General features: G+C 40.8%; 1 protein-coding gene across 2 annotated transcripts in view; it reads right to left on the bottom strand.

Annotated features, from left to right (window-relative positions):
• Positions 1 to 15,817, bottom strand: part of col14a1a (collagen, type XIV, alpha 1a) — a 187,695-nt gene that overhangs the window by 8,655 nt on the left and 163,223 nt on the right. For both annotated transcript variants that reach the window (XM_084049635.1, XM_084049636.1), the window contains exons 43-45: positions 4,437 to 4,472; positions 3,680 to 3,746; positions 2,907 to 3,095 (exon numbers count right to left, since the gene is read on the bottom strand). In XM_084049635.1, the coding sequence (XP_083905761.1) occupies positions 2,907 to 3,095; positions 3,680 to 3,746; positions 4,437 to 4,472 (292 nt within the window). The remainder of the gene's footprint in view (positions 1 to 2,906; positions 3,096 to 3,679; positions 3,747 to 4,436; positions 4,473 to 15,817) is intronic.

The raw sequence follows: 15,817 nt of genomic DNA, 5'->3' as shown, positions 1-15,817 counted from the left end.
TTGATTGGAAAGTAAAGGAGTTCCTGACACACAGGGAGACCAAACCAATGGGAGACAGTCTCTATTATGTTATCACGATAAGAGACAGTCATCTCTTCTCGGTGGCTGGCTGTTTGACAAACTCCCCTCTCACTACAATAAGTGGCTGTCTAAACAATATGCTAATGTGTCTCAGATGTGCTGATGGTTGATATCCTTGATAACATGTAGTTGCCATATTTTAAAACAACAAGCCTCTTTGCTTGTGTTGGAACCGTGAAACACTGATAAATCTTCAGAATCTGCTATTGTACACAGGCAATAGAGTGTACATTTCTGAGGAAATAATTTATACTGTATAAACTATTGCGTAAATTACTATCCCAATACAAGTTCCCTCCTACCTTTCTCTGACTCTGCATCTCTCTCAATCTGGGCTGTCCATTCTGGCTAGTAAACCATATTCTATGTCACCTTCTCTCCCTCCCTCTAACCCGCCTCTCCATCACTTGGCATTTATTCCTTAATTCTTATGCACTGAGTGTCCTATACAACACTTTCCTAATTTTAAGTTGCGAAGATCAAAGCTTTTATGGACTCTTTCACAGTCAGAGTTGATGGTCCAAATGCTCTGCACGCTCAGCATATAACAGTAACAATAATTAAGCGGATAGGTGACTGTGCTGTAATTGACTGGAACAAGAGATGAGCATACTTTTTAGCCGCATGCTGAAAGCATAGCGGCTCTATATTCAGTCTGACTCTAACCCGACACATGTCCGACATGTTTGCAACACTTTTTTTGCGTGATTGGCTGTCGTTTAAGCCAATGGGCGCCCTCGTCCTCCCAAGCTATGGGACTAGACACGCCTCTCTCAGTGGATTCGTCTGAGCGCTAGCCGAATTTGGCTAATAGTTAGCTTGTATGCTTGTATGATGTTACTAACTGTTTTTAGCCAAACGCGGTAATGTCCACTCAGAGATGCTCGTAGGCCTGCGTCCTGCGTCGCTGACGCACCATATTGCGAAAGGATGCATTCATGACACCGTCGTTGCGTCCATGGGACGCACTAGGTAATAGCTCCGATAATATATAATATTTGTCAGCCAGCTGTGATCTGCATGGACTCTCTCGGTTAGACACCGTTGGTGGAGAAGTATAACTCGGTTAGACACCGTTGTACTGGAGAAGTATAACTCGGTTAAACGGCGTTGTGTGGCAGCAGCAGCAGCAGCACAGCCCCTCGCTGTTAGTCTACGCTACTCACAGAGAGAGAGAGAGTCGCATGAGGAGCTGGTTGAGACCTGCTCTTAAACGTGTTAAAACGTCTTGGATAGACCACTGTCTGGAATAATAACTGATCATCATACATACAGGTCTACTACTACTAATCTTTGTTGGTGTTGTCTAAGGCTGAACGATTAATCGTTTTCAAACCAAAATCGCGATTTGAAACCACGCGATTAGCTAATCGCAAAGGCCGCGATTTTTTATTTTTTTATTTTATCATAATAAATAATTTAAATATTAATATTAATCCCAGAGCACCCGCGGGACTTGTCTCCTCCTCTCCAGAGTGGCTGCCTCTCTCTACAGGGAGCGAGAGGGCAGCGCGCCCCCCCCCCCCCCCTCTCTCTCTCTCTGTCCCTCTCATAGAGTTAGGTCCCTCCGTCGGCTGCGAGTATTTAAAGTTTGTCGAACGGCCGTGTCGCGCGTAGCGGTAAAACATTATTTTCGGTGCAACACAAGTAGTGTAGTAGTAGTGTTGCTCCTATCTATGTTTGTTTCTGTAAGTGTAACTTATATTTTTCCCATCATTATTAAACTATTTCTGTTGGATGCTGTGATCTGATGTAAACAATACGATGCACAGGACTTCCTGGTCAGTGTTGCCAGGTTTTGTGAGAGAAATAAGCAACCCTGTCTATGAAAACAAGCCCAAAACAAAAGAAGCGACTATGAACTGTATCTTTGTCACTTATGTACAGTGGTGGAAAAAGTACTCAAATGTTGTACTTAATAAAAGTATCAATACTGCAATGTAGAAGTACTCTGTTACAAGTGAAAATCCCAAATTCAAAATTGACTTGAATAAAAGTAGGCCTACAAAAGTATTGGAATCAAAATTTGTACTTCCATGTACTGTTATGTACTGTCATGTACTGTTCTCATGTCTTACTAAATAAAGTACATCAATCAATCAATCAATCAAATGTAAAGTACCAAAAGTACTTGTGTTTGAAAATAGCAGATCTACAAGCTCACAACGCGTCGCATCGCGGCGAGTTGTGAGCTTGTAGATCGGCTATTTTCAAATTACCTATGTATAAAATAGGGCTAAAGTGGTTAATGTAGGTTTTATAATATTATAATTTATATCTGCAAAGTAACTAGTCACTAAAGTTCTCAAATAATTGTAGTGGAGTAAAAGTACAATATTTGCCTCTGAGATGTAGTGGAGTTGGAGTTAAAGTATTGGAAATTAGAAATACTCAAGTGAAGTACAAATACCTCAAAATTGTACTTAAGTACAGTACTTAAGTAAATGTACTTGGTTACTTTCCACCACTGCGTTATGTATTCTGAGTTTTTCACTTCCAAGGAGTAGTAGTAATACAATGTACAGTAGGAGAGGACTTTGGCTTGTGAGACAAAAAAGTGTTACATTTTAGTTGAATGATAATCTACATAAGCTAAATACTGGATATCAGTAAATATGCTTCTGGAGCCATAAGTGAAAGACCTACTTATTTCACTGCTGTGAATTGTTTACACAAAATGGTAATGTTGTGTTGTTGACAAGATTGGAGCCAAAAAAGCCTGCCGCATGCGGCTTTATTATGACTTGTCATTCTTGTTTGTATACATCCCCCCCAAACTACACCCTCCTGTACCTCTACCGCCCCTCCACCCTCTTGCACCTCACCTCTTTCTCCCGGCCGTCCATTCTGGCCATTGGTACCGGGGAAGCCCGGCCTGCCAGATGGGCCCTGCTCTCCTTGAGGACCCGGGGCTCCTCTTCTGCCGGGCTCTCCAGGTGGTCCAGGTACGGTCCGGACTGACACTGCTGGCTGGGGGATCTGATTCAGGATTGAGTTGTATCGAGACAGGTGGCCTGGATGGAAAAGAGGAAAGGAATCCAACAACTTATCTTTGTAGTTTCACTTTCCTTGCATACATTACCATTGCATTGGGTAGCCTGTTTGATATTTACCATTACGCAGAACTAGCTGATTTACAAGATCACAATGTGATGTAGATGCTGTGGCTATTTACGCTAAATTGTGTCCATTTCCACTAAATCCCCAAATTTGGGGATTTTTTAATTTTAATTTTCTTTATTATTTTGTGAAAACAAAGTATGAGATAATAACAATAAATATTATAATTATTATTATTATGAATAACAATACACGAATGAACAGTAAGATGAACAGCTGCTACAATTACTAATACCAATAACAATTACACAAATAGAACAAATAGGATTGAGTGACTAGCACAGCAACGCAAAACTATAAATTAAACAAGAACTTTTGCTACAAGCTGTGTGGAGTCTTATAAAAAAATAATCGGTTATTCATTGCTTTATTGCTGGTTTACTTATGTAGGGGTATGGAATAATAATGTAAATATATGTGAGTGTGAAATAAAGTGTAAGCAGTGCTGACATTTCTTTTTTGTTTGTACTCTACTTACTCTGGATGAGCTGTTCACAGACTTGACGTGCAATGGCACGTACTGCCGCTTGGGATTGGACATCACCCTTAAGAACAAACACAATGCTGTTACAACATGACATTTTTATAGAACATTCACATCTCTGCTACAAGTTCTCACATTAATGTGAGAGCTGATTGCTAATTGCCTTTCCTTCCCCACAAGGCAGAAAAATAAAAGAAGAAAAAATCTGAATAGTAATTGTGCTGCCCTGCTAGGATGTAAACGTGTTTAGATTAGTTTAGATGAAGAAATCCTGTGGGTCCATCTCTAGAGTGCCTCTAGTTGGCAAAGTGCATTCCTCTAGCTCTCAGCAGATATGGCCTGGCTACTGTGTCAGCAATATGCAGGCACCGCTATGCTGCAAATTTGAGCAGTAAAGGTTGATTTAATACAGTTTACTCTAAGTTTAAGTCACAAGGGAATTTGGGAAAGAGAAGAGAGAGAGAGGTGGAGGGAGAGAGAGAGAGAAGGAAATGAAGATACTGTACAGTATATCGAATATGTATATATAGTAAATGTAAATAAATGGAGAAAGAGAAGGGAATATAGAGTTTGTTTATGAGAGACTGGTTGTAAAGTAATTCAGTTTGCTCTGAACAAGGGTGTAGAGCATTAGTAAGTAATTGTGAATCTTATGCTGTCAGCAAAATAACATCATTTCCACTGCAAAATGGAGCAATAAACGTTGATTTGTTCTAAACATTGGCTGAAGGATATGGGCAGAATGACTTACTCTCTCTCCCTTATCGCCTTTGGTACCAGCAGGACCCTGGAACATAACAAAAGCCACACAAAAAGAGAACAAACATTAAACTGGGATGTGGTATGAAATATAGGTAAGCTCATTTTTCTTCCCTTTCTCTCTATTTCACATTCACTCTCTCGGGTCGTCTTCCCATCTCTTACTTCATAAAGACATGTCCAGAAATTCAAAAATGTCTACAGCCCCTTACCCTCTCATTCACATTGGTTCTTTTTTTTCCTTCAAATTCTTTTATCCCACGATTTTGTAACCCATTTTTTCACCCAGTGCCAATTGTCTAAGTAATCCTGGGCGCTGCACTCCCTCTGCCAGCCTAGGGAGAGCCTAGAGCCAAGCTCATGCCTCCTTCAATGCATGAGAGCTAGCAAGCCGCTTCTTATCACCTGATGGGGGGGAGTTTCCCTGGTTGGACGTAGCACGTGAAAGGAACACGTTATTCCAACGAGTTCCTTTCCCCTCCATCAGGTGCCCCGGCTGACCAGGGGGAGGCAGTATAGAGACCAGGATTACTGCATGTTTTTGTGAGGGTACCTACCCTAGGAGACACGGGGAGAACATGCAAACTCCACACAGAAAGGCCCTTTCACCAACCCCACCTAGGGTATGGGCACTGATGACGCGGAGGAGAGAACACGCCCCCAGCGCCCACGGCACACTTTGGTTCTTTGCCACCTCTTTGTTTATCTCTATGCCACTTCTCAAACTCGCTCTGTATCTATCCTGCCATGATTCAACAGCTGGTAGAAGTACAGATGCATTTAGATTTTGAGAAGTGTTTCCAATTCTTCTGTTAGTTGCCTAAAGACACACACTATCATGCACGCACAATGCGCGCATGCCGCCTGAGTACGCACACACACACACACACACACACACACACACACACACACACACACACACACACACACTAGTGTTAGTGTGCCTAAAGACAGAGCAACTGCCGTTTACAACCTCTTGGATGGGGAAGTGTTTGGCTTGCGCACGCACGCACGCACGCACGCACGCACGCACGCACGCACGCACGCACGCACGCACGCCGAACACTTTGCCAACAAAGTGCATGGATGCATATCTGAGAGTAAGATGCAGCAAAGTGCTGAGATGATAAAATCTGTGTGATGCTCTCACAGCCTGTTAAAGGACTTTGTTTGTCTTGGGGGAAATATATAGTCATCCAGTTTCCCAGACATGGATTAACCATAGTCCTAGACTAAAAGAAAATTCTAAGGAGACCGGCATTGAAAAAAAGGTTTGATTGTGACTGTGTGTGTGTGTGTGTGTGTGTGTGTGTGTGTGTGTGTGTGTGTGTGTGTGTGTGTGTGTGTGTGTGTGTGTGTGTGTTCTTCTGAGTCTCCCAGGCCTACAGACCCAACAAGTGGACTTGAGAAGAAACTACATGGTGGAAATCAAAAACAAATCTATCGTAACTGAACAAACATGTACTAAACAACACTGTGGCACATATTAAATAGAGGAAAGCTGAACAAACATGTACCGTTCTAAACAACAGTGTTGTACATATTAAATAGATATACTGTAGGAAAGCTGAACAAACATATTAAACAACACTGTGGTATTAACTATTATAGAGATCAATATTTCAATATTTTATCTATTTTAGAAATATTGTTTTCTTTTTAACTCAATAGCCCTAAGGATAAGGATAATTCCTTTTAACAGGTCGTTCATGAAAGTCCTTGCGGTCTTGTTTCCAATGAGAACCTGTGAGCAATTAGGGGTTAAGAGTCTTGCTCAGGGACAAATTTCATTTCATCGACACATATGCTGGGATGGCCTGGAATCGAACCTGGGGCAACCAGGGCTCCCTAGACGGGCTCACTAACCACTCAGCTATGGCCGCCCCCTAATGATATGGAATGTATGGAATGCATGTGCTAATAAAAAGCACTTCAAATATTGCTTTGATACTCATATTAACCTTAGGAAGTATTACGTATTTTTTTAGTTAGCACATAAGTTCTATACATTCCAGGGGCTGGACCACACATGGACAAATTACATCATCAACCTGCGACGGGAGTTGTCCCTATTGAGTGAAAAATGTACTATTTCTAAAATAAATAACATATTTAAGGTGTTTTTAATTAAAAATGTTAGTTATAGAGGGCAATTATAATGTATTAAGGCATATAAGGCTTATTAGCCAGGGATCCTTTTAAAAAGAACACTTTACCAACTTTCAGCCATATCTTCATATATTTGGTTCTCACTAATGCTCATTATAAGACGGTACCATTTCTGTCTATTCATTCTGTCTCAGAGGTGGGCTGTGGATAGCTCAGAAACTTGCCTCCCAGTAACATCACTGATGGGGATTCTAAGTTAATGAAAACTACAGCCTCCCACAGCACACTGAAATATTAGAAACTTTTGTTGCATCCATAAACAAGAAAGAATGACATAGATGTCATGATGGACGGCGCAGGCCCCCCCCCCCCCCCCCCCCCAAAAAAAAGAAAATAGTTTTGGGGGTTCAAAAGCATGGGATGAAAAAAAAAAAAAAAAAAGGAGGTCCGCGTTCCCCCCCCCCCCCCCCCCCCTTAGGGGTCCCTGGGGGTGACCTACAGACACGGCGAAGGAAAACTGTAAAGCCACAGCCATGCATGCAAGATGTTGCACATGAACTCTGCAGCCGCACTGAGCAGAGATGCTCATAGGCCTGCGTCCTGTGTCGCTGACGCACAATATTGTGAAAGGACGCATTCATGACACCGTCGTGGCGCACGCACGCACACACAAGCAAGCACACACACACACACACACACACACACACACACACACACACACACACACACACACACACACACACACACACACACACACACACACACACACACACACACACACACACACACACACACACACACACACACACACACACACCTATGACTGTTTTCATTGCCCACATTCCATATCCTAAAGCCAATTTACAAGCTCTGATCTATCGCGTTTAGGAGTTCTCCTAACGCTGCCATGACCAATGACTAAATTAGTACCTGGCCTGTGTGTGTGTGTGTGTGTGTGTGTGTGTGTGTGTGTGTGTGTGTGTGTGTGTGTGTGTGTGTGTGTGTGTGTGTGTGTGTGTGACACACACACACACACACACACACACACACACAGGAATTATGACGTCATCCCGATAAAACCGATAACATTAATAATAGCTCTGATAATATATAATATTTGTCAACTGTGATCTGCATGGACTCTCGGTTAGACACCGTTGTACTGGAGAAGTATAACTCTCGGTTAGACACCGTTGTACTGGAGAAGTATAACTCTCGGTTAGACACCGTTGTACTGGAGAAGTATAACTCTCGGTTAGACACCGTTGTAGTGTTGTGCTAGTGTTGTGCTAGTTACTGAAAACCAGTGACCAGTTACCAATGCCATTACTAGTTACTTGATCTAAAAGTAACTCAGTTACTTTACTAGTTACTTACACCAAAAAGTAATGCGTTACTGTGAAAAGTAACTTTGAAGTTACTTTTAAAAAAAAGGGCTCCCATTATTGCCCTTATAGCCTTCATTTCAGTACTGTTATTGCATTGGGGAATAATACAATCTGTTGATCAACTTGACATGCATTTGCATCACTGAACTCTGCTAAGCAATGTGGTATACCAGGGGTTGCGATATAGGATTGTAACCTGCTGGTCCCAATGTCCGGAATGAATCAAATTTATCAGACATCTGATAAAAAATACCGGTCATAATTATGTTGAAGCATTAATTACAATTAAGCAGGTGCGTAAATACAGCCTAACACTTAGGCCTACAGCATTATATTTTGGATTGAGCTATTTGAACATGAACCATGATGAACGAGTAATATACACATTTTATATACAGTAGCAGGGTCATCTTGCACAAATACATTAATTACCTACACTACCATTTGTGCCTGGCAATCTCCTTCTCACCCATTGACTTGCATGTTAAATGATGGCGTTTCCCCTTAAAAATAATCGATCATTTCAGGAGCAAGAGCTTAAAAATCTCTCCTAAATCTAGTCAACAAGGCCTGCAGTAGGCTATGCACTGGACAAATATGCATGACATTATTTCAATACACTAAAAAACAGTGGTGGAAAGTAACTAAGTACATTTACTCAAGTACTGTACTTAAGTACAATTTTGAGGTATCGGTACTTTACTTGAGTATTTCCAATTTCCAATACTTTTACTACTACTCCACTACATCTCAGAGGCAACTATTGTACTTTTACTCCACTACATTTATTTGAAAACTTTAGTTACTAGTTACTTTTCAGATATAAATTATGATATAATGAAACATACATTAACCACTTTAACCCTATTTTATACTTAGCCGATCTACAAGCTCGATCTGCTATTTTCAAATATTTAGTACTTTTACTTTTGGTACTTTAAGTACATTTTGATGCCAAAACTTTTGTACTTTTACTCAAGTAAATTTTGAATTCTTGACTTTTACTTGTAACAAGAGTATTTCTATATTGCAGTATTGGTACTTTTACTTAAGTAAAGAATTTGAGTACTTTTTCCACCACTGCTAAAAACATGGGAAATGTTAGAGGGAGTAATAGCCATGGATACACGACGGTCGACTGTCACGATGTCCTGTTCAACAAGATTTCAAATGTATAAAAATCTTTGGAAAATAGCAGATCTACAAGCTTGTAAATCTGCTATTTTCAAATGGCAGATATGTGTAGGGCTGAAGTGGTTAATGTGTGTTTTGTTTATAATATTCTAGAGCTTAATCTACAAAGTAACTAGTAACTAAAGTTTTCAAATAATTGTAGTGGAGTAAAAGTATAATATTTGCCTCTGAGATGGAGTAGAAGTAAAAGCGTTGAAAATTGGAAATATTTCCAATACTACTACTATACTACTACTACTACTACTACTACTACTACTACTACTACTACTACTACTACTACTACTACTACTACTACTACTACTACTACTACTACTACTACTACTACTACTACTACTACTACTACTAGCCTACTACTACTACTAATAATAATAATAATACCTCAAAATTGTACTTAAAATTTTCCTAAGTACAGTACTTGAGTAAATGTAAAAAAAAACAAACAGAAAAGGCCTATTTTCATTCCAGCTAATAAAATTCACAATATCGGTTGCATATCGGTTATCGGTGACCGATATAATCCAAACCTCTCTAAAATCGGTTATCGGTATCGGTCACAAAAATCCCTATCGGTCGGACTCTAATTACCAGTGATGTTACATGAAGGCCACTGTAAGACCTTATGTCGAAGGCCATATCCTGCCATGGCTATGTACATTCAGAGGAGAAAAACAATGCATGAGGTGGCATGAAAAGGTATTAAGCATTAACATGTACATCATTGAAGCTACTTTGTGTAGACGTGAATTGAAGTAATGCTGTTGTGTGGGTGGGTCTTTAAAAGTGAAGATGGGATGTGGTTTGCTGTAGGGAGGTATTGTGCTATTGAGATAAAAAAAAAAAAAATGCATGTGTGTATCTATCTATCTATCTATCTATCTATCTATCTATCTATCTATCTATCTATCTATCTATCTATCTAACCCACCACGACAACAGATAAGTCATCTAGGCTTTTTTCATTTTTGTTATTTCATGTCATATGAAAGCAGGGAATCATAGCTACAAATACTTTTGTAAATACAGTATTCAATCAAAATACAAAATAGCAGATCTACAAGCTCACAAGGCGGCGACGCGTTGTGAGCTTGTAGATCTGCTATTTCATGACACATGTTTTGTTTGTAACTAGTGTTGCCATGTATAGTAATTATAAGCGACCTCGTTCTCTGTGAAGTTGCTTGCAAATATTGCTAGTTGCTTTTTATTTGTTTTTATTATTTTGTTGTGAGCTTGTAGATCGGCTATTTCCAAATCGTCTATTTTCAAAAAGCCGATGCATATAGGTTTATAGTGCTCATATAGCCTAATAGTCACTTACATCTTTGGGCTTGTTTTCATTGACCTGGTTGCTTATTTCTCTCTCGAAGATCTGGCAACCGTGTCATAGTTTATACCACCGAAGAAGAAAATGCGGAAGTGATCGTCTTTACAAGGCCATGAAAAAGCATAATAACGTGACTTGCGTCGATAAGTAAGTAATTAATAGCGGACAGTACTGTGTTTGGCTAAAAACAGTGTGTTTGGTAACCTCATACAAGCGCATTATTAACCAAGTTAGGCTAGCGCACGGAGGACGCACTGTTATTTTCGATTCCACTTTTACCACACATTTAACCGTATATACTCCAATTTGCAAATGTTCTTTGTGGTTTTGATTCCTGTGGAAATGTTCCACGAGTGGTCTTGCACATGCGCAGTAAAGTTGTTTACATCTGAAAGAGCATTTCATCCCAGCATATGAGAACGACTGCACGTTTAATGCGAGCTGGTAAACAATTGTGCATGGAAAATGGTCATTTTGTGTGTTATTTTATTATACATGTTGTTTGCGTAGTTTTAATAGTATTTTCCATTTGTGTGTTTTCTGTTTACAGTTAAATAACCTACTTCTACTGCAACAATGCTTATCTTTAGCACCCACTTTAAGGAGAGCTAATGTGTGTAGTTTCTCTTGGGCTGGCTGAGGCTATCAGATACTGTACCAAGTATTAGTAGTTTAGTAACCGTGTGTGTGTGTGTGTGTGTGTGTGTGTGTGTGTGTGTGTGTGTGTGTGTGTGTGTGTGTGTGTGTGTGTGTGTGTTAATAAATTACCAAAAGTCAGTATCGGTTTTGCGTGTTTTTATGTGTAGTTGTTGTGTTGTAGTTTGAGTGTTTTACGCCAAATCTACTACGTGTATTCGTCCCTGGACCGAAGGGAATAGCTTGAGTTAGGTTGAGCTCAGATATCGGTACAGTTATTTAACAGTCAGCCCGTGCGACGAGGAAAGTACGGAGATTGGTGTTGTTCACGTGAGGAGTGCTAGGCTAGCTCGACGTCGTGGGTCTCTTATCGACGAGCGTCGTGGGAGAGGCGAAACGTAATCATCTCTGCCAAACCAACCCCCACGAGACGAGAGGGACTTCGGTTCCGAGTCGGACAAGCAACGTGGAGGACGTGCGGGAGAGCCAGCTGTTCATCAAAGAGCTGAGCAGAGCGGAGCGACCCATTCCGAGAGGAGGACCCGCTCGGTTGGCCGACAACAATTACCAAAGCAACATCATCATCAAATAAATGTGTGCTTTTTGCATTTGACTGTGCTGTTGTCGGACGATGAGACGAATTAGTTTAGAAATGTGCATGATAGCACTGAAGGCTAACAATATTAAAATATTCTGTTACAAATGGTCAATTCCACATGTAGCCTACTAGAGTTTCACAAGTACAAAAGTATTGGCTTCATAATGTACGTAAAGTATCAAATGTAAAAGTAGTCATTATGCACAATGTCCCATTTTCAAGTGGTAACATGTAGCCTAGCCTATAAAAAATATGTTTTAAACTGCCCATGTACAAGCTGACCTCATGGCACCAAAGCTAATTGTGTGTACGGGTATTTCAAGGGCTGGCAGAGAATAACGCTTAGTTTGTCGTAGTTTAAGTTTGCGTTGTCAGCTCCACATCTGCTATTTGCAAACATTTTTGTACTTTGGGTACTGTAAGCCCATTTAAATACTAATAGTTTTACTGAAGCACATTATTATCTCCGAATCCTTTCTCATCATGCAGTACTTGTACATTGCAGTATTGATACTTTTACTTAAGTAAAACATTCGATCACTTCTTTCCACCATGCCATTTCATTTATATTTGAATCACGTCAGTTTGCAATGCAATTCATAACTAAAGGTCTATAAACCTGTGTGATATAGTGACGTTATGAAGTACTGCTAACTGGGAAAGCAGCCCGTCCAGCAGGGGCCATTCACACACTCTCTATGTTGTCTTGACAATGACGTTGGCTGTAGTACCCCGGATGCGATGTTACAAACAGCTGACCTGAATGTTGTGGTTGTCCTATGCTAAACAACACATACAGTAACGTAAAAAGGAATACATAGGTTTGATGACAGGAAATTCATTTATATACTATTGCTATAAAACAACAAAGCTAGCCTACATGTTTAAGGTGACATTACACTTATGCTATTGTGCTCCACTATGTTTTCACATTTCAATGTGTAAACATACAGATGCATTTACTATGTCCATGTGTATGATGCGACAGATTGAATAGCATGTTATTGACTTCATTGATGCAAAACATTTTGTATAAGTGATTAATGTCCCTGAATGGGTTTGAGCCTTATTGTTGTTGTAATGTGTGAACATGATGGCGCTCACAAATTGTGCATTTTGAGACTCGGGCGGAATGCAGTGATTCCGTGCCGCCACGTTAATATTGGAGCGTCGGGTTTATATCCTTAACCCAGCCAGGTTGTGTAGCCAACATAACTCTCTATGACATAACTCCATAACATAGGACAAGCTACTGTAAGTTTGTAGACCTCACTGTTCATGAAAAGAATGTCGGGGCTCCCGAAAATTATCTCGCAGAATCGCTGCTGCGCTGAAAATAGCAGATCCACAAGCTCACAACGCGTCGCAATGGGACCTGTTGTGAGCTTGTAGATCTGCTATTTTCAAATAGCTAACGCAGCCATGCAGATCTGCAAGCTTAACCGAGTGACTGTTAAAGCGCAGCCATGCAGATCTGCAAGCTTAACCGAGTGACTGTTAAAGCAGTTTGTTTAAATTACTTTATAAAATGTTATATTTTCACAGGGATTATTTATTAGTGTAGATATACATTTTTTAGTGGATATATGTGTCCAGATGCCTGTCAGACCGTCTGCTCCGCAGGTCTAGAATGGAATAAACGGGCGCAGGCAACGTCAACAACTGGTCTCGACCAGACGTGAGATCTCAGCGTAAAGTAGGATGAAGGCCACGTCAGGATATATTGATAAATGCCGAAAGGTGCGGTGATATCGCCGTACGTTCATTATTCGGGCTGCACCGCGTTGATAAATGAGGGCCACTGTGCCTTCCTTCCGCCAGACAGCTTTTTGTGTATTTACTATGAATATCGCCCCTATACTTAAGGCTGACAAATAACGTAATACACATCCATTCTCTCTACGTAGCAATGGCACCAGCGTAAAAAAAAGAGTTTGTCCAGAGCAAACTCATCGACGCGAGGACGCCTAAACGAACGGTAGCCACCGCGATCGACCGCCTAAACCACTTTCAGGACAAGCTGCTTCAGGCTGCAGCATCAGTCCTGCTTGGTAAAATAAAGGCTGAACTCAGTGGACATTGGACAATATTTTGCAATAGGCCTACTCGCGTATAAAGATTTCCCGCTTTCCAAACGGGAACTAGTTGCAGTTTGTATTCGATTCATGGAGGATGGAGGACTCATCAAAGAGCGGGCAGTGGAATTTATTGACACCGCGGATTTAACTGCACGGTGCATCACAAAGCGCTCCTAAAAGAAACCAATCATCTACCAACTATTGTAGGCTACCCGTGTCTAAGCTAAAACATAAACATGTAGGTCGCCTACATAGGCTACTTTGGTAAATAAATCTGGTTATTTGAAGAGGAGGTTATTCAACTCTCCAGCTGTCTATCTGCGACTCTCTCCCCCCCCTTGCGCTTCAACTACATGCAAAAAGGCCGTTCGCAGCTCGCGATGCTTAAATGAAGAAATGTGCACGGAAAATCATCTAAAACTATGCGAAATAAACCCCAAAAAATATCAAAAATAAAAGCGGGGCTTTATTGTGGCTTAAATAGATTCAAGTCGACACTTATTAATGTTTTGGTGCATTCTATAATTTAATACAAAATTCTGATGCCTCTTTGCAGAGTGATACGGCATGAAGTGTGTAGAGGGGAGGGCGGGGCTTTAGGCTGCGCGGACGCTGGTGTTGGAACAATGGCGGCGGTGCAAACATGTTCAGATGTGAGAGGGGGCATGTTCAGACCTGAGAGGGGGCGTCTCCCTGCATGAAGCCAGCAACCAATCGGTGTTTGGAGCAAAGAGGGGGCGTCGCCCTGCATGAAGTCAAGTTGCAGCAACCAATCGGTGGCAACGAAGCAATGACGACGCGTTCCAGACCCTTTTTTATCAAGACCGCCCCCTTTTTCCCACAAACAGAGTCCCTGACCAAATCACGCCCCGTTACGCCCCTTTTTCGCCTAAGCCACCTCCTCTCTTTATATACCTCGAGAGGTTAACTCCCACATAGCTCAGTGCCTTTCATCTCTCTGTATAGAGGACGGCTCGCTTCGCTTGAGCCGTCCTAAAAAAACAAGACGGGGTCTAATAACGGTAACGGCATGGCTTCACTGTGGATCTTGGAATTCATGTGGTCAGTCTATGACATCAGTCACATTTTGCCAAGGTTTCGGCCAATCCAATCCCCACTGACTTCCATTATCAAATGATCAAGTTAAATATATTTTAAAAATATGTATGTGTTGTGTGGGCTATATAGGGAGTTGCGTCATGATCCAATGAATCCAGGGAATTTTCGTTTTGACTGTACGACCTACGATTCAAGAATTATAGGCCAAAATGAGAATCGACCCGTTATAGTGCCTCCTTGATTTGAAAAATAAAAAAGTTCTTCCTTGGCCTACTGGGTGTGTGCTTGCAAAGTTTCACACTGATCGGTCAAGCGGTAACCGAAATTAGCTCCGGGATCACAGGAGCGAAAACATTATCCTCGGCCGTTCTGGCCTGGTGGAGATAACAATAATAATGGTGACAATACACATTTTTCCACCTCAGCCATATTGGCTTGAAATAGTAGGGTAATTTTACATCCTTCACATGTGTTACCAATGATGCTAATTAAGGCTCTGTTCTGTTCAGGTCAAACAGAGTCAGGGTGCTGCTATTGTGCATGTTGGCTCACTGGAAAAGCTCTGTTACACGAAATGGAATGGAGCCTTAATTATTATCATTGGTAACACCTGTGTTTGCTCAATTGCTCTACTATGTAATGTCAATATTGGAAACAATATCAGAGAAGTATTTCGATGATATTAGAGAAATATTTCGACAATATTAGAGAAATATTTGTACATGTAAGTTGGACACACTCAGCAATATCAAGTTACTATGGAAACCTGCACCAGCCCTCATATACACTGTCAATGCTTATTATTATAAGTTAATAAGAAATTAAGTTATGTCAAACATGAAAATGAGCCTTGTACTGTAAATCTGAAATGTATTTTTTTCATTATTTCAAGTATTACAACTACATAACAAGAGCTGATATATGATGGTCAGGTGGTTACACTAACATAAGAGAAACAAATGAAGCAAATCTAGTAGTCCCAGATTA

This window comes from Gymnoscopelus microlampas (genome assembly GCF_963454915.1).
Source record: "Gymnoscopelus microlampas genome assembly, chromosome: 3".
In the NCBI taxonomy this organism is placed as follows: domain Eukaryota; kingdom Metazoa; phylum Chordata; class Actinopteri; order Myctophiformes; family Myctophidae; genus Gymnoscopelus; species Gymnoscopelus microlampas.
Note: the sequence above shows the minus strand (reverse complement) of the source record. Positions and strands in the feature narration are given on the sequence as shown.